Here is a 19523-nt window from a genome sequence, read left to right on the forward strand (position 1 = left end):
TTTTTTTTTTTTAAAGCTATACTTGCACTCCAGTCTAGTAACTCTGCCTAGGCTAAGATAATAGTCAGTCTGCTGCAGACAGGAGTAGGCAGATCCTCAGTCTCCTCTTGCCTAGTGAGCAGATTGTAACTATGTAGCAATTCATGAGGTCAGAGGGGCTGATCTGTGTCACATTTGTGAACACAGCCAAGAACTGCACACAAATCATGTGTGCATGATTGTCGTCTTTGAGCCAGCATCTCCGTCCAGGAAAGTAGAGTGACCCTGGGTGGTGCCTGAAAAAAGATGGTGCTGTCCTGGAGAGAAAAGAGGGCGAAGGCATTGTCAGGTGGAGTTGCGTGATTTACGAGAGGCAGTAAATGCCTGTAGTTAGCATGAGAAACATTTGACTTTAGGTCCACATTATTGGCTTTGGTTATAGTTTGGTCCTACTCCAAAGTGAATTCAACCAAAAAAAGGGGTTGATTTACTAAAACCGGAGAGTGCAAAATCTGGTGCAGCTGCATAGAAAGCAATCCATTTCCAGGTTTTAGCCTAGGTTCACCTGAGGGCGGGTTTGAAATTGAACTTGCACGATTTCAAACCGGCATTTTATGCCCCGTACACACGCGCAGATTATCTGCAGACTTTTGTCTGCAGACTTACCTTTTCTATGTAGTGCAAGGGCCTGCCGGATTGCATACAAATTGAAAGTGTTTAGGTTTGACCTCATATTATATGGTTTTGGTAAGTCTGCAGACAAAAGTCTGCAGATAATCTGCACGTGTGTATGGGGCATTAGTGTGACTTCGGTGGCGATTTGACAGACATCTGTGCCGGTTCCTGCTCCGATGTCTATTGAAATTACCCCCAAAGTCAGCATAAGTAGTGCAGAAACTACTTTTGGGAATAGGCTCCGATTTAGCATGTGAATTGACATGTCAAATTAGCCCAATGTGATTGTGGGCCAAGCCCAGGTTCACACTGAGGCCGTTTTTTAAATTGTGCGAGTTTAAGCCGGCATTTCAGTCTAACTTCGGGGGCGATTTCATAGACATCTATGCGGGTTCCTGCACTGATGTGTATGGAAATTGCCCCCCAAAAGTAGTACAGAAACTTTTGGGAATCGGTACAGCGCTGCAAAGTTGTCGTCGCACCGATTCAGACAGTGCAATTGGCTCTGATTTGACATGTCAAACTGGACCAATGTAACATGGGCTTAATGTCAAAGCTTAATTGAACTAGCTGAAGTTAGAAGCTGATTGGCTGCCATGCACAGCTGCACCACATTTTGCAATCTCCATATTAATTTTTGTGTTTTGTGTGAATTTTTAAAGGGGTATCCATTTTTTTTTGTCGATTTTTCTTCTTTTTTTTTTTTTTGTCATTGATCTAATTGTGATGATTTTACGATTTGCAGTAGATAGCCCTTTCATTATATAGGTGGACATTTTTCACTTGTTGATTCAAATACTCCAGTATTTTTCAGGGACTTTATGGCGCACAGTAAGTGGCGGTTTTGTTTCCATAGACTTCAATGGAAACGTATCAAAAATGCAGTGCTTGTGTTTTTTTTTTTTTTTTTTTTTTTTTTTTTTTTTTTTGCTGGATTCTTCCACATAAAAAAAAAAAAAAGTGTAAAGAAAAAAACTGCAAAATGCATAAATAGGAATCTGCATAGGTGTGAACCTAACCTCATACTTGCAACAAATAATGGTAAAACAACTGCTAACTTTTAAGTGTAACACATATAAGGGGCAAACATACATAAAGTGCTCAGCATAAATGAGTACACCCCCTTATGAAAAGTAAGTTTCAACATTTTGACAAAACTGAGTATTATTGAACATTTGTTTACTTTAGCTCATTCATTACGTGAAAGTAAGGTTAACCACTTAAGCCCTGGAAGATTTTACCCCCTTCCTGACCAGGGGGTTATATGCGTTTTTTTTTTTTTTTTTTTTTTAATCATGCGCTATAAACAAAAAAAGCGTAAATTTTGCAAAAATAATATTTTTCACATTTTTTTTATATGAAATTCCCCATAAAAAAAATGTAAAAATCAAAATTTTTTAGAATTTTCAGCCAATTTGTTTTATGCTACATAGGTTTGGTAAAAAAAAATTGCAAAAAGCGTATTTTGATTGGTTTGCCCAAAAGAGTAATGACGGCGATCTGCGATATTTTTTTTTTTTGCGACATTGCGGCGGACAGATCGGACCCTTGACTGACATTTTTGACACTTTTGGGGGTACCAGTGACATTACTGCAGTAATCAGTGCTATACATATGCACTGTTACTGTAAAAATGACACTGGCAGGGAAGGGGTTAACTGTATTGGAGAGGGAGGGGTTAAGTGTGTCCTAGGGGCGTGTTTCTAACTGTGATGGGACAGGTCTACTGTTGTAAAAACAGAGATCAACGGTTCTACATAGTAGAACCGTCTGATCTCCATTTTTACACAGGGGAGAATGACAGGCGGCTTGTTTACATAAGCCGCCCGCCTTTCTCCCGCTCTACCGACGATCGTAGTGTGACCGGCAGACATCGGGTCCGCCGGTCACACGCGCGGACTCTTCAGTGGGCGGGTGTGCGCCCGCCCGCTATTGGCTCACAAACCGGTCACAGGCTAGTGACGTATATATACGTCACTTTGCCTGGCCGGGGCTGACCGCCGCAGTATATCTGCTTGCGGCGGTCGGCAAGCGGTTAATAATGTAACTTGGATTACAATGTCTTCAGTTTTACTCAAATGAGTTGATGCAAAAATGAATACACCCTATAACAAAAACTGCTCCATCTAGTATTTTGTATGACCGCCATGATTTTTAAGAACAGCACCAAATCTTCTATGCATGGACTGAACAAGTTGGTGACATATTGCAACATCTATCTTTTTTCATTCTTCAAGAACGACCTCTTTTAGAGCCTGGATGCTGCTGGGTGGAGAGTGATGCTCAACATGTCTCTTCAGAATTCCCCATAGGTGTTGGATTGGGACCAGATCAGGGGACATGCTTGGTCACTGAATCACTTTCACCCTGTTCTTCTACAGAAATGCAACAGTGGCCTTAGATGTGTGTTTTGGATTTAAGCCCCGTACACACGATCAGATTATCGAACAAACTCTCATCCGTTTTTTTGTGGCATGTTAGTCTGATGTGGAAAGTGAAGAGGTTATTTTCATAGGAATTTTCCCGTACGACAGAATTCTACTTCAGAAGTGATGTCATGTGTTGGATTTTTTGTATGTGTTCTTTCGTCTCGGAGCATGCCTAGTCTTGCTCTTAAGATTTTTTTTTTTTCCTGTCGAAATCTGTACTAATGAGACAAATCGGATGAGGACAAAAATTTATATAGCCTGCACATCAGGATTTTGTCAGCCAAAAAGTCGGAGTCGGCTGTCAAAAGCACCATACTAACAATCCGAAAATCGGCAGATCGGTCGTCGGATGAAATTTCTCTTCAGATTTTCTTATCGTGTGTACGGGCCTTAATTTACTAAAAGTGCATGGTGCAAAAATCTGGTGGAGCTCTGCATAGAAACCAATCGGCTTCCAGTTTTTTTTTGGGTCAAAGCTTAATTGAGCAAGCTGAAGTTAGAAGCTGATTGGCTACCATGCACAGCTGCACCAGATTCCAAATGTTCCTGTTATCGTAAATAAATCCCAGTGTCAAATTGGAAAAGTGCACGACGACCAAGGGCACAGAGTGTGATGGTAGCATGTTCTCTTTCAATATAGAGCAGTACATCTGTGCATTCATGATACGGTCACCAGCAGCACTCATGCAGCCCCACAGAAGGACACTGCCACCACCGTCACTGTAGGCACCATGCATTTTTCTATGTACTCCTCACCTTTGCGATGTCATAAGTTTTGAAGCCGTCAGCTCCAAAAACCATTTAGCCTGGTCTCCTCACGAGTACAGAGTCGCAGTAGAATTTTTTTTTTTTCCCTCTTTCAGCATGGGCCTGGCAAACTTTAGGTGGGCTTTTTTTGTGCATGGGCTTTAAGAGAGGCTTCCTTCATGGATGAAACCCATGCATGCCATTGCTCTGCAGTGTGCGCCGTATTGCGTCACGGGAAACAATCACCCCAGTTTGACTTTCTACTTACTGCTAACTGCAGTAAACTTGCATGGCGATTTTCTTCAACCCTTCTCATCAGAAAACGCTCCTGTCGAGGTGTTCACTTCTGTGGACATCTCTGTGAGATGGCAGCAGTCCGAATACTGGAGCAAAAGGGATACAAAGAGGGAACTGCAAAGTAAAGCATGGCTGATCTTCTTGGAGCCTTCCCCTTTCTTGTGTAAAGAAATTTTTTTTCTTTCTCAGCCCTTGTGAAATTTCTCTTCCATGTGATGCCATTGCTGACAGCATGAAATGGGAAGGGGTTTTCTCTGTTAACCACTTCAGCCCCGGAAGGTTTTACCCCAGGGCGCCAGGTCGCATTGGCGACTAGAATTAGGGGCCTGAGTTACACTGCCAGAGGGGTCTTGTCACCAGACATCCCGAGTCTCCCATATGCAGGCTGCGTTTCCCTGACCTCGCAAGGGCCGCGCCCGTATGTGGGAGATTTCTGCACCTCGCAGGAGACTTGGGATGTCAGGCAAAAGAGCGGGGTCTGTCAGCTGTGACAGAACGGGGCCGATGCTTCCTGTGTAGTTCCCGCTCCGTCCTCTCACAGGCGAAGTGATATCAAATGTGGGGAGAGCGCAAGCAGCCACATGAATTCAAGAGGAAGTAAACCCTCCTCTGACACTTTTACCTATAGGTAAGCCTATGATAAGGGTTACCTATAGGTACTGTAAATATCCCCTAAACATGTACTGTTTAGGAGATATTTACCTTGCATGCAGCCAGTGACATCACTGGGGCATGCGCTCTGAAGGAACTGCCGCTGGTGCCGTTTCTTCAGAGCTCCGTGCTGTGACTGTCGGCTCCCGCGCGCGTGCGTGATGTCACCGCGGCTCCGGCCAATCCGATGTCCAGTCGCCCGTCTTCCGGGATCGCGACATCTGGCCATGTCGCCTGTCATACAGGTAAGCGGGCGGCGCGGCGGGGGCTCGTTCTAAGGTAAGTATTTCATAATGAGCTAGTATGCGATGCATACTAGCTCATTATGTGTTTCTCTTACAGGATGCAAAAAAAAAAAAAAAGTTGTATGGGTTTACAACCTCTTTAACAAGAAGTCACTACATAATTCAATGTAGCGCGCTGTTACATGTAAGGCCCCTTTCACACAGGGAGTCCGTCAGGCCGACTCCGGTTTTCTCAGCCGGGGATTTATCCGCCGATCCCCCGCTGCGCAGGAGGGATTGCAGCTCTGTCTCCGAGCTGTGTGCGGAGACAGAGCTGTCAGGTCCTCATACATCTCTATGGGGGGGGGAATCGGATGAGAACGGACCGATCTGATCCACCAGACAGATGGAAAATAGGGTTTCCATCCATCCGGTTATGACAAATCAGATCTCTGCTGACATCCGATGCCCCATAGAGATGCATGGGGCATCCGTTCAAATCCACCTGCAAAACGGACAGGCGAATCTCAACGGACTCCCTGTGTGAAAGGGGCCTTAACCTGCTGCTCCTGAATTGTTACATTGGGAAGATTCTGCACAACAAACAGTAAGTGTCTTCTTACTCAGGATCATTTCTTACTCCTTACCAGAAATAGGTAGTACAAGCAGTAAATACAGCATCTTTGCTGGTGAAATCCTCATTCTACAATGAATGATTGTGTTTTTCTTCATTTATTTTAAATATAATTTATAATAGAGTGCTAACCCAACACTAAGGGATGTACCATTCAGAAATGTAAAAAAAAAAAAAAAAACCTTGCACATCATGCCATCTGTCCTGTGTGCCCACGCACGCACCACAGGGATCCTGTCCCATAGCCCCCCATTCTACAGCACTTTTCAGTCAATTTCCACCCTTTTCAAGAAGTGGAAATTGACTGGTAGAAATTCTATAGGGGGTGACAGGAAGCATGTACCTGCTGTATTCAAAAATAAAATTTCTCTTCCGTTCATTGATGGACACATCTCCAGAATCTTCTTGACCATTGGGTTATACTGCCCTCTCCAATCCGGCCAGCGAGCGTGCACAGGCCTCAGCTCTGTGCTAGGTTGGCCGTGACATAGCCCCACTGGATGGGAGCTGGCCTGCGAGTTGAACGTCTTGTGAGGTCGCATACGACCTGGTCGCGGCCTGAGTCACAGTGTTCCTCCTGGCTGACAGCACCCTAATTCTGGTGGAGAGGTGATCGTGCCAGGGCGGTGCCCACCCAGTTTCATGGTATGGTAAGTAGTTGTCCCCCCTCTCCCCGTTGAGGGTTTTGGGGCGGACGTGGGCCCCTCCCTGGGACAGTGGGACCCCCAGGTTCCCCTCCTCCCCAGCCACTCAAGGGTCATCTTTGGTCTTCCATAACACTCCCCCCTCCCTGGAGGTTGTGAGCTGGCTTTTGCCATGTGCTCTGAAGGGTGCTTCCTTTGGGGCTGCTGTTGACCGGTTTTCTCCGGGCACACACCCAAGGGTTACAACAGGGTCCTCCATCACCCTAGGGGTTAGTGACCTGGGTAGGGGGGGTCCTAAGGGCTCCCAGCTGTTATTTTGGGCTGGGGGAGTGGCTGGGTTCACATCCATGGGTCTGCACCGCACCCGGCCGAAAATGTAGGCCGTGGCTTTGCGGCCTACCTGCCGGACGCTGTTTGGGAGGCCTCAGTGAGGATGGCTGGAGTCACCACCCTCCATTTGGGCATCCGCCCTCTCCCCTGTTGTTCCTGGGTGATCAGTTCCGGCGGGTCTCAAGCCCAGGTGGCGGGGTGCCCATAGAAATTTAGGCCACCAATTGTGGCCTACTGGGCCGCAGATCGCGGCCTACTGGGCATTGCGGCCGAGTAGGCACCTTTTGTGAGAATCCTGTAGCCACCATCTTCCCTTGGATGGGATCTGTGCGGATGGGCCCCCACCAAAATGTAGGCCAGCTTGGCACCTTCCCTGGAGGGGGGGGCGGCGATCATCTTGTTTAAAGACAGCATGCTGCCATTTTTGCGTAGGGAGCCCCCCCCCCCTTTAGCGTTGCAGACCATTTGGGTACCTTGCCTACACATCTGCGTTACAGCGGTCAGACCCCTTTAAGGGGGCCATTTATTTTCATGCGGGCCTCTATGGAGGGGCTCAGAGGGCGACCCCTTTTTTTTTTTTTGCGGGGTCCAGTAGGTGGTTCATTTTTGAGCCCTGGGTCGGCATCCCCTTGTGGGATCGCAGTTGGCGACCCACATCTGCCTGTTTTGTGTCTCTGTAACAATCCTGATTGTTATGTTTTGGGGTGAGCTTCATATCTAGCGACCCTACTGGGGGGTACGCAATTTGAGTGCTCCGATAGTGAGGATGATTCCTCTTCTACTGCAGCCGCGCATGAGACGGGGCAGGTAGATGCACTGATTGTATTGGTGTGGGCAACTTTAAAAATTGGAGGATGCAGCTGCTGCTGTATCGAAGGCGCTGGTCCCCTTTGGTACCCGCAGCTCCCCAAGAGCGGCAAAAGGTATTCCCTTTTTCCACCTACTTTGACGGACGCAGCACCCACCCTTTTATTGCGTTGGGTTATTTTTCTTCTGACACTGCTTCCAACCAAACTAAATGCCTATAGCAGGAAGCGGAAGTTGGAGTATACCCCCTGCGACTGCCCCATAAGCGTGGTTAAGCTTTTTTTCTGCCTAGTGTCCTACTCCTGTAGGGGGCAGCATAACCCCAATGGTCAAAAAGATTCTGGAGCTGTGTCCGTCAATAAACATCAGAGAAAAGGATTTTACGGTAAGACAAAAATTCAATTTTTTATTATTTTAATGGGTTTAATTGCTGGACGTTTTTTCTTTATACAGGCACTTTCCACTCCTGTCAATCAGCTTTAGATCGCCAATATGGTTGAAAATTATTAAAAGGAAGACAAACTGCCATCAAACTCTATTGACCCGAAAATTTTGCTCAGTTTTTGGGATTGAAATAGATCCAAAAAAGTTAGACATCAATAGAAAACAGGAACCCCATCAGGTTTAGAAGCTGTGTCTTGGTTGTAAAGAGGTTCTTTACCTTCACTGATCAGTGATAGACCATCTAACATAGTGAATTATTGGTTGGAGACTACTTTCTGGATGGAACTGAAATGCATATTGAATAACTGGATTTCTAACCAGCAAGAAATCGCTAGATATTTTACAATTCCCTTAAAAAAAAAAAAAAAAGGAGTGGTTTCTCGCTAAGGCTGCATTGACACCTGAGCATAGCTCTTTTCAGGGGTTTATATTTGAGTGGTTTTGAGCACAGGTACAAGCGCATTAGTGTATTTCAAGCTTTTTAAATGTGTATTCAAGCTTTAGCCATTTTTGTTTTAGCCAATAGGAAGCAATACAGGGCAGAGTCCAGCTCTGATATGATAAAAAGTTCTCAAAAAAGCATTTTCATGCATTCCCATTTAAATCAATGGGGCCATAAATACCCAAATCTTCTAACGTAGATCATGTAGCTTTTGGAGTATCAGGCGTTGAGCTACAGGCATCTGAGTGCGCATACAGTATATAAGCAGCCATTAGTTAAATGGGATTTAGGATGTTGAGAGTGTTGGAGCATGACCTGTATAGCACGCTGCAGCTAACTCAACGTGTTACACCAAGTGCCAAGGTAACTGCCCATGCAGGAACCAGTGTCAAAAGCCAACATTACTGGCTGTCCCCCACAGCGTGGGATGAGAGTATGACTCCTAAGATTTTACCATGGTTGCACTTGTCCAGATAAACCCCTTTGATGCCGGTATTAAAAGACAGTGAGGGGTTTACTGAAAAATCCGGAGATAAAATAAAACTAGTTTAGGAAGAGGAAGGGGAGGTTTCTTTATGTAAGAGAAAAGGTCCTTCACCTAGCTCAAAAGTGAGGCCTCGCAGAGTAGGGGGAAGGTTATACAGGCGGCATGTCCGCTAAAGCTTTGCCAGTGTCCAATCACCTGAAGGTATACGTCTATAGCTGATGCTGTTTCTACTGACCACCATCGTGCAGTAACATTCCTTCATTGACCACCAATGTACAGGGACATTATTTTTATTATTAAATGTACAATTTTTCCAACAAATGATAAACCATAGGCTGAAGGCGTAATAATTTAGCAGGGAATCCCTAAAACTTGAAAAATACTTCAAGGGTTCCTCTGTGTTAAAAAGGTTAAGAAAGATTGCTCTAGATCAGTAGTCTCCAAACTTTGGTCCTGTGCTTGCTTTTATCTGGCTCTTGGGGCACAATTTTATTCACTGAAAGCAATGATGGTGCACAATGCCTCCCAATGACACCAATGATGGTGCACAATTCCTACCATTGATATTAATGATGGGGCACAGTTCCTCCCAATGACACCAACGATGGGGCTTAATTCTTACCAATGACATCAACAATGGGGCACGATTATTGCCAATGACAACAATGGGGCACAATTTCTACCAATTACATCAACAATGGGGCACAGTTCCTCCCAATGACACCAATGTTGGGGGATTGTTTACTCCCACTGATGCTGGGATATTTTGTACTCCCAATGGCCACAGTCCAGCCCCTCTAAAGTCTGAAGGTCAGTAAACTGATCCCTTGTTTAGAAAGTTTTGAGACCCCTGCTCTAAACACATTTATCAAGGTAAGGGTTGCATGGAACCCCAGATGATTCTATCCCTGAGTCCTGATGTCCTACCTAAAGCCTAGTACACACGCAACGAATTTCAGCCGACCGGTCGTCCGTCTTTTGTCCAGAGTGGTGTTTTGTTGGTTGGAATGTGCCTAAAAGTCGGAGTCGGTTGTCGGAAGCATCATACTAACAAGCCGAAAATCGGCAGATCGGTCGTCGGACGAAAATTTCCGGCCGAATTTTGACTCCTGTGTACGGGGCTTAAGTCTCATTTTACTTATGCCCCTATCACAACCTAATGAGAAGACTAGTCTGTACCGGAGACTATACCCCTCTTACTTTGCCATCTCCTCATCCAACTTTTCCTTTCTACCTTTAAGAGTCCAAGGCTGCCTTTAGAAATCATGGGACCTCGTACAGTCTACCTGAGGCCCCCCCCCCCCTTCCTTCCCCTACTTGGTGTGACTGTGGTGTCACTGCAGAGCTGTACACAGAAAAGTGCAATCAGCAGCATGCAGTGTGGGGCAGTAAGAGATGGCAGTGCAGAGCTGTGGAGAGTATGGTATGTATAAGGAGGAATGTTCAGGGCAATGAGCAGTAGTGACAGGGTAGGTCAGTGTAGTAGCAGGGCAGTCAGTGAGAAGTATGCAGTGGTCAGGCAGTGAGCATGATGTAGTGGTAGAAGGCAGTCCTTGAGCAGTATGTAGTGGCAAGGCATTGAGCAGTATGTAATTGTAGGGTGGTCAGTGAGCAGTATGTAGTGGCATGACGGCGAGCAGTACGTAGCCATAGGGTAGTCGGGGAGCAGTATATAGCAGGATAGGGAAGTGTCTCCCCATCAGCCATTTACCACATGGATGGGGTGCTATATCTGCTCCTCCTGCACCATTTTCAGCTGCTGGATCAACCAGAATGAAGTGGCCACTTGTGTGAGGAGGGGAGAAGGTGGCTGCACCCCCAAACCCGCCTCCCACCTCCGGTTGTCCTGGGAGAACATGCAGAGGCCGAGAAAGCCTGGAGTGAGAAGAGAGTCACAGGCAGCCTCTGCTGGGCCCGACTGCCAACCCAAAGGGGTCTTGACACACGGTACAGAGGTATATAGCCTGTACCCCTCTATCAGCAGCCCTGGTATGGTCACCATACAAGATTATAGATTTACCAAAACTATGTTATATGAGGATCTACTTAATCTATTCAATAAATCTGTATCCAGTCAGGCAGGCCCTTGCACTTCATAGTTGTTGGTAGATCTAAAAGGAAATTGTAAAATCAGATTGTAATGGGGTGGTCAGCTTTAGGCCCCTGTCACATGAGCGGATTGATCAGGTCCAACTGTCAGTTTTTTAGGCGGACCCGATCGGCTTCCTTATTCTCCTCTATGGTGTGGCTGGTGTAAACGGACGTGTTCGCTTACACCTGCCTACATCCAATCTGATCCGCTAAAAACAAACAGATGGAGATCTGTTCTCCTTCCAGTAAGTGGATCAGATGGGCGCCAGGTGTAAACGAACAGGCTGTCTGTTTACATCCAACCGCTCATAAAGAACAGTGGGCTGTGTCCTCTCTGCATCTGCCTGCTCAGCAGGGTCGGCAAACAGACTCCTAGCGGAGTCCACCCCATGTGGAAGGGGCCTTAGTCCTCAGATGCTATTTATGCTACTGCTCACAATAACCTTTCACCATACATCTTCACTGGAATAAGCATTCTTTCTTGTACCTTACTGCACAAGACCACAGGATCTACAATATGTTCCAGGTCTACATGGAGCACACTGAAGACAGACACTTTTGTTAGCAGGAAAACTTTATTTGAAATGTTATACAATATTTTATAGCAAGCTGAACTCACAAAGTGCTTTTTATATTGCATCCTAAAACATGTTCTCATTCTCTCACGGTGTGTTGTTTTTAAGATTTATTAATTACAAAATTATAAATAAAAAGAAAATGATAAAAAAAATGTTTAAGAGATAAGTTTGTATACCTTCATCTAAAATGTCTGGATGTTGCAAAACATGGCTGCCACCGCCAGGTTTGTTCATTTGGTTACATTGCCCAGGGTCAGTTCTGTAAGAGTTTGTGTTTTACAGTTGAGTTGGAAGAACAAAGATGGACAAATAAAGTTCCTGCAGCCGTCCGAGCACATAATTCATGCAGGTCGTAATCGTGTGCCCATTCTACTTTTCCCCAGCGCTGGATCTGTACCGGAACCAAAAAAAAAAAAACCATGATTAACCACTTCACATTCAGAGCAATTCTTTAAAGTGGAAGTTCAGCCAAAAACGAAATACTAAACCTACTCTCTGCAACATTCTAAACCTAATCTATCCAACCTTGTAAAGAAGAAATCGCTATACTTACTTGTTCTGCAGTCCCATTCTACAATGAGCTGTCAGCGGCGGCTTCAGTGTGTGGGCATGTGCAGGAGAGGCTGCCGACAACGGAAGCCCCATAGTAACTCTATGGGTGGTGTCGCTTCCCAGCTGTTGTCGGTTCTCTCCTACATACAGCATCTGTCGCTGGAGACCAGATCGCTTCAGAAAAGGTAAGTATGGCGATTTTTGCTTTACTGGGTTAGATGGATTCATTTTAGAATGTGGATGAGAGTAAGTTTAGCGTTAGATTTGGCTGAACTTATACTTTTATTCTTCACACGTTAAAACCTGCATTTTGCTAGAAAACAATCTAAAGCCGAGCTCCAAGTTTTCAAGGTCTTACCTTGCGCCCTGCTGTTGGCAGCCATCTTGGACATGTGCAGACTGCAGCCTCTTATAAACTCTGATTGCATGATCACTACTCTGCTGCTTGGGTGTCGCAGTGATGATGCTGTACACCTGACTATATCATTCACCTGATGGGTTGCAGACTTTGCCCTTGTGTTTGTGCTCCAAGGTGCATGATTGCTAGCAGTCTTCTGTTCTCCGTGCTCCTCCGTGTTTGACCAGGCTTGGCTGATGACTCTCCTGGTTCTCGACCTTGCATCAGCAGACGACCTGGCATGGGCAGACTACCTGCTTCTGGACTCGGCCCTGGCTTGGATGACCACCCGCTTCTGGACTTGACCCCGGCTGTTCCTGATCTTGCTCCTTTCTTTTGCTGTGCGTTTATTGTTGTTTGCTTCAATAAACTGCCTTATTTTACCTGCATCTCTAAGTGGTCTGGTTTCCTGGCACCCTGACACAAGTATGATTCTTATTGCATAGTTACACTGCAAATATGCAAATACCATACTTTTGGGATCATTATGGAAGCAGAGAATTACTTTAGTAGTCCCCGCTACTATAATGATCAGCGTTATCTTCTGGGTTCAGTGGCAAGCGACTGCCTTGTTGCATAGTGAAAACTGGGGGTCACTAGCTCAGCGCTGGCTCAAATCACAGAACACCTTGCATTTTTCTCAATTAATGCAAGGTGTTCTGACATGATGAAATGGAAAGTCGGGGCGGTGATGTCATGATCTCCACATTGTCAAAAGAGAGAAAGGTTTGTATTCATGGAGTAAAATACAAGGCATTCTGTAAATGGTGCCTGTACCAAGCGAGTGAACGCCTGTGGCTCAGGACCGGGTGACAGTGGCGATCACTGTAGTAGCGTCAACTACTACAATAATTCTCCTTTTCCACAATAGTCCCACAGTTATGGCATATGCATATTTACATTGGCTCAAGTGGGACCAATGTAACTATGCAATACAATCTATAGCTGAAATTCAGCTTTAGAACCCTAAAACAAATATATATTTTTTGAAAGCAGAGCCCCTGTAGGATAAAGCGGTGACATCTGCAATTTGTTTTTGAAATCTACACTAAACTGAATTTAAGTGCACACAAACACACTATATAAACTACCACATTTTATAGAATATAAAAGATGGAATTGTGCCGAGTAAATAGAGAACAACCATGTGAAGCTGTAAAATGGCGTGTGCCCATGAATGGTGAAAAACTAGAGCAACCAAGACTATCCATAGGCCATGCTTTGAAAGTCTTTACAGCTTATCAATTTCGAGTTAACACTTTGAAACTTGTGGTGACACAAGTGGTGCGTGGCACTATCGCAGTTTACATACACGCGTGCACCCTGCATGTGTATTTGCGCATGTGCAGGGCAATGGGGTTGCTGTTAACATTTTTTATTTATTTTATCGCAGGTTAAATCTAACACTTTTTATTTTAATTTTTTCATTTAAAGACTAAGGCCACCTTTTACAGAAAAATAATAAATGCATATATATTTGCAGGAAAAAAAATGTGCATTTTTTTTTACATACAAGCCTGTAAAGCATTGCACAAATAAATCAGCTACACAAAAGTGACAGTGACTGTGGTGAACCCTGGCACCCTGTCACAGGGGAGCTGTTTGGAGGTGATCCCATTTACACCTGGTTATGGGTGTAACATGGTGCAAAAGGTGGAGCTGGCCTTTAACTTTTATTGCTATCACACAGGGAGCCATAAGCCCCATACGTTATAGCATTGGACAGGTGACGGACACCCTTTATAGAGACATCAGGGGTCTATTAGACCCCTAATTCCTCTACTGGCCCCCAGTCCAGCCTGCAAATAAAACATGAAATACTAACCTCTTCTGCTGTCTGCGCTGTTGATCTCAGCACTAATAAAGAAAAACCTCCAGCTGATGGATCCGGCAGAATCCAACACTCCCGGAAATGTTGATTTCCTATTCTCCTGCTGGCCCCTACGTCACTACAGGATATAGAAATTACATAAAGACTGGTGGATAGAACTACCTAGTGCAGCAGGGAACCAGAAATCTCACACCCCCGGATGTTCTACATTCGCTTTGCAGGCAGCACTGTATTCTGAATCTCTGTTTTAATAACAGAGCTGCTTTAAATACTTTATTTCACTTATCAAAAGTTTAAAGTGTAACCATCTCTTTGTTTTGGACAGCAATGGGGAACACCAGAACCTTTGCAAACATTTTACTTCTGTATGTTCCTGTTTAACCGCTTGCCGACCGCCGCAAGTACATATACTGCGGCGGTAAGCCCGTGCAGGCAAAGTGACATATGGGTACGTCACTCGCCTGTGAGTCAATAGGGGGCGAGCGCACACCGCCGGAGGCGTGCTGCCGCCCCTGCTCATTCACGGACACCTCCGTGCGAGTGACCGGCGGACCCGATGTCTGCCGGTCACTCGCGATCGTCAGTTACAGAGGGAGAAAGGCAAGTGGGTAATCTAAACAAAGCCGCCTGTCATTCTCCCTTGTGTAACAGCAGAGATCATACGGTCCTGCTATGTAGGATCGTAGATCTCTGCTGTTACATGAAAAGCCACATCCCTGCACAGTTAGAAACACGCCCCTAGGGACACACTTAGCCACTGCATCTCTAATAAAGTTAACCTCTTCCCTGCCAGTGTCATTTTTACAGTAATAGTGCATATGTATAGCACTGATTACTGTAGTAATGTCACTGGTACCCCCAAAAGTGTCAAAAATGTCAGTCAAGGGTCCGATCTGTCTGCCGCTATGTTGCAGTCCCGCAAAAAAAAAAAAAAAAAATTGCAGATCGCCGTCATTACTAGTTCAAAAAAAAAAAAAAAAAAAAGACAAAAATCTTTCCCTTAGTTAGTAAACGCAATAACTTTTGCGCAAACCAATCAAAATATGCTTATTGCGATTTTTTTTACCAAACATAGGTAGCAGAAAACAAATTGGCCAAAAATGTTAAATTTTGATTTTTACATTTTTTTGGGGGAATTTCATATAAAAAAATGTGAAAAATATTGCTATTTTTGCAAAATTGTCGCTCTTTTTTTGTTTATAGCGCATGATCAAAAAATCGCACAGGTGATCAAATACCACCAAAAGAAAGCTCTGTTTGTGGGGAAAAAAGGACGTCAAATTCGTTTAGGTACAGCGTCGCACGACCGCGCAATTGTCCGTTAAAGTCACGCCGTGCCGAATCGCAAAATAGGGTCTGGTAAGGAAGGGGGTAAAATCTTCTGGGGCTTAAGTGGTTAAGGGGTTTCTTTCACGTTCTGTCCCAGTGACAACAGAGGAAGGAACAGAACCTCCATCAGCTTGTTAGATCTTCCTGTATCCATATTGGAGATGTTCCTCTCTCCTATTCTGACAGCCATATTGTCACTAAAACAGGAAGTGGAGAAATCTTTTGAGAATACAGAAAACATTAGACCTAACAGAGGCCCTCCTCTACATTGTGGATACATAAAAAAAGAAAAGTTTGGTTGAAATTACACTTTTAACCACTTTACCACTAGAGGATTTTGCTGTCTTACGTCTGGGCCACTTTTTGCGATTCGGCGCTGTGCGAATTTAACTGACAATTGCGCGGTCATGCGACGCCATACCCAAACGAAATTTACGTCCTTTTTTTCCCACAAACAGAGCTTTCTTTTGGTGGTATTTGATCACCTGTGCGATTTTTACTTTTTGCGCTGTAAACAAAAAAAGAGCGTAAATTTTGAAAAAACAACAATATTTTTCACATTTTTTTTATATGAAATTCCCCCCAAAAAATGTAAAAATCAAAATGTTTTTAAATTTTTGGCCAATTTATTTTCTGCTACCTATGTTTGGTAAAAAAATTCACAATAAGCGTATTTTGATTGGTTTGCGCAAAAGTTATTGCGTTTACTAACAAAGGGAAAGATTTCTGTCATTTTTGGTGTTTTTTTTTTTAACGTGTAATGGCGTCGATCTGCGATTTTTTTTTTGCGGGACTGCGACATTGTGGCGGACAGATCGGACCCTTGACTGACATTTTTGACACTTTTGGGGGTACCAGTGACATTACTGCAGTAATCAGTGCTATATATATGCACTGTTACTGTAAAAATGACACTGGCAGGGAAGGGGTTAATTTTATTGGAGAGGGAGGGGTTAATGTATGCCTGGTGCTTACTGACGTGTGGGGGGGGAGGTGACTGTGTGACACAAGGACAGATCCAGGGTTCAGCTATGCTGAACCCTGCAATCTGACCCTGCCTGTCACTTGGGAGATCCGCCCGCTTGTGTTTACACAAGCAGGCGGATCTCCACACTAGATCCCCGACGATCGGGGAAGAGCAGAGGCGATCGCCGCTGCTCCTCCCCTGGCCCGACTCCCGCTGTGACTGAATACAGCGGGAGCGAGCCTCCAGCGGCGCGCGCGCCACCGAGAAAGGGGAGTGTCTGACGATGTAGTACTATGTCGTCAGACGATAACGAGCCACTTTGCCGCAGTAGTACTACGGTACTCAGTGGTAAAGTGGTTAAATAGAGCTAAACTTTACTATACTTACCTCCCTTCAAAGATTTCATGTCCCTCGTCGGCATCTTTTACCCAGCTTCTTCGGCGTGCCAGGCTGTGGCTGATCTCACTGGCCAGTGTGAGATGACATCACTCCTGCAGAGGCGCAGCAGTGTAGTCATTCTGGCACACAGCGGCTTTGCTTGAATGTGAACTGAGCTGCTCTTGTGCAGCTCAGTGTACATTCCAAAGAAGACTGCAAGCTAGCAGGTAGATTCATTTTATTTTAGAAGATACCTTGCATGTCTCTTCTGCAATAAAAAGCCTGCCTGCTCAGTCTTTAAAAGTGGGATTTTAGTTCCACTCTAAAAAGAGAGGACTGAATACACCCATAGGCTAAGACCCATGTCAAACTAGCATTTTTGCCACCAGCGGCAACTCTCCAGCTGCAGGATCCCTAAATAGAACACTTATCTGCTTCTATGGCATTGCCCGCTTGTTGGCTGATACACTGCAAAATCTCACTTGTTGGTGATGCATAGGGAGCAATGCCACAGAAGCAGAAGACTGGTTTGTTTGTGTTCCTAGGAATCCTGTCTGTGACCTGGCTTTCCTAGTCTGACATGGGCCTAAGCACATAACCTGTCAAAGTGTGAAAAGGCCACAGAGATCTTAACACATTGTTAAGTCAGAGTCAGAAAATAACGGTTTCCTCCTTACCTGATACTCCTCCTCTAAGCGGGATAAAACCACGGCTCTCTCCACAGTCAGGAAACGGTCTACGAGACCCATAGCGAGAACCAGAGACTTCAGCTGTGTAGTAATGAACTCAATGCCTGCCCAAAAGCAACAGTAAAAAAAGGGTTAATCCAGCATCTATCTTTTTAGAGATTTTCTCATTGTGGAAAAAAAAAGAAAGTTTTACACATGAAACACAATGCACAGCACAGCACAGCACAGCACAGTAATGAGAGAAATACATGGGCTACCAACTCCTTTTAAAATAGGTGGGGAAGAGGGATGGCGCACTACAGTGTGTGAATAAACCATACGTCTTAAATCAAAGCACTAACAGTTTATTCACACACCGTAGTGCGCCATCCCTCTTCCCCACCTATTGTCAGAGTCTGCACTTCATCCTGTGTCAGGGATTTGGCAGCCTAGGTGTTACTATATACATTGGTTTCATCCTTCATTTACAGTCATCTGGTATTATGATCTGAAAGGAACATATCCAAGGGTTTAGCGCCAGGACAATTCTTTGTTTGATTTTACCAACTCCTTTTAAATGCTTTTTTTTTGGCTGTAATACAATCCAGCCACTCCAGTGCTTTATATCTCTGATCCTGAACAAGTGTGCAGATCAGGATTCTATCTGAACCCTAACTCCACTTAGTGCATGCTTGTTCCTGACCAGTGACTCCAGAATAACAAAAGCCTTTGGATTAGGAGAAATGCCAGAAAACTAGCATTTTCTGAAGCAACAGCAATCTGTATCTCCATCAATGCAGGTGTTCTTCAAGATATTTTTTTAAAGAGGAAGTAAACCCTCCTCTACAACTTGTACCTATAGGTAAGCCTATATTAAGGCTTACCTTTAGGTACTGTAAATATCTCCTAAACATGCACCGTTTAGGAGATATTTACCTTACATGCAGCCAGTGACATCACTGGCGCATGCGCTCTGAAGGAACGGCCGCTGGTGCCGTTCCTTCAGAGTCCCATGCCGTGACCATCGGCTCCCGCGCGGGTGACGTCACCGCGGCTCGGGCAAATCAGATGGCCAGATGCCGCGATCCCGGAAGATGGGCGACTGGACATATCGCCCATCATACAGGTAAGCGGACGGCACGGCGGGGGCTCGTTCTAAGGTAAGTATTTCATAATGAGCTAGTATGCGATGCATACTAGCTCATTATGTGTTTCTCTTTCAGGTCGAAAAAAAAAAAAATGTTTGTATGGGTTTACAACCTCTTTAAAAAGGCGTGTCCTCTTGAAAAGGAAAATTTGCTGTAGAGATATTTAAACTGCCCAAACGTGATCTGGGGATTACTGACCTAATAGTGCCCAGGAGTTGTAGGATGCCAGGTGGCGGTAGAACACCTCTTTGGTCTCAGGAGGAATTACGGGGCCCAGGATGCTGGTGGAGGAGCCGATCACAACATCATACCTGGGGAGACAAAATTACACAGACTTGTAGTTCCTGAGCAGAGTATAACTGTTACTGATGTAATAGGTATGTATAAAATAAGCCTATATAAATACAATACCTCTGTCAGACTTTAAATGTAGCATTTGTGCCCATGTCCCAATTAGGGGAATTTTTTTTTATCACTACCTGGTCTGTTTGCCATCTACCAAATAGATAGGATTGAGAGATTTGCTATCAATATTCTGCTTCCATATTTACAAATCACCCAAATGGGGACACATATAGAAATAGAAAGTTCAAATATCAGCCAGACATTTCTCCCATGAACTCTCTAGACCAGATCCTCAGTGAAAATCCCTCAATTAGTTCCAGAAAAATCCAGTAGAACAAGGCCCCCCCAGCTCTGAAGGATCGCTATAACTGGCCCCCCAGCTCTGGCTGAGCGGGGACCTCAATGAGCACTTGTGAAACGTCAGCTGTACTGCCCAGAAGGGCAGCAGA

At 44.9% G+C, this 19523-nt stretch overlaps 1 protein-coding gene across 1 annotated transcript in view; it reads right to left on the minus strand.

Annotated features, from left to right (window-relative positions):
- Positions 1-11542: 11542 nt before the first annotated feature.
- The window catches only part of ATPAF2 (ATP synthase mitochondrial F1 complex assembly factor 2), a 33510-nt gene continuing 25529 nt past the window's right edge, over positions 11543-19523 (minus strand). Inside the window, exons 7-9 of the mRNA XM_082261836.1 lie at positions 18928-19040; positions 17591-17706; positions 11543-11850 (exon numbers count right to left, since the gene is read on the minus strand). Of these exons, the coding sequence (XP_082117962.1) occupies positions 11713-11850; positions 17591-17706; positions 18928-19040 (367 nt within the window). The 3' untranslated portion in view covers positions 11543-11712. The remainder of the gene's footprint in view (positions 11851-17590; positions 17707-18927; positions 19041-19523) is intronic.

The sequence above is a fragment of the Pelophylax lessonae genome (genome assembly GCF_965119305.1).
Source record: "Pelophylax lessonae genome assembly, chromosome: 6".
Classification (NCBI taxonomy): domain Eukaryota; kingdom Metazoa; phylum Chordata; class Amphibia; order Anura; family Ranidae; genus Pelophylax; species Pelophylax lessonae.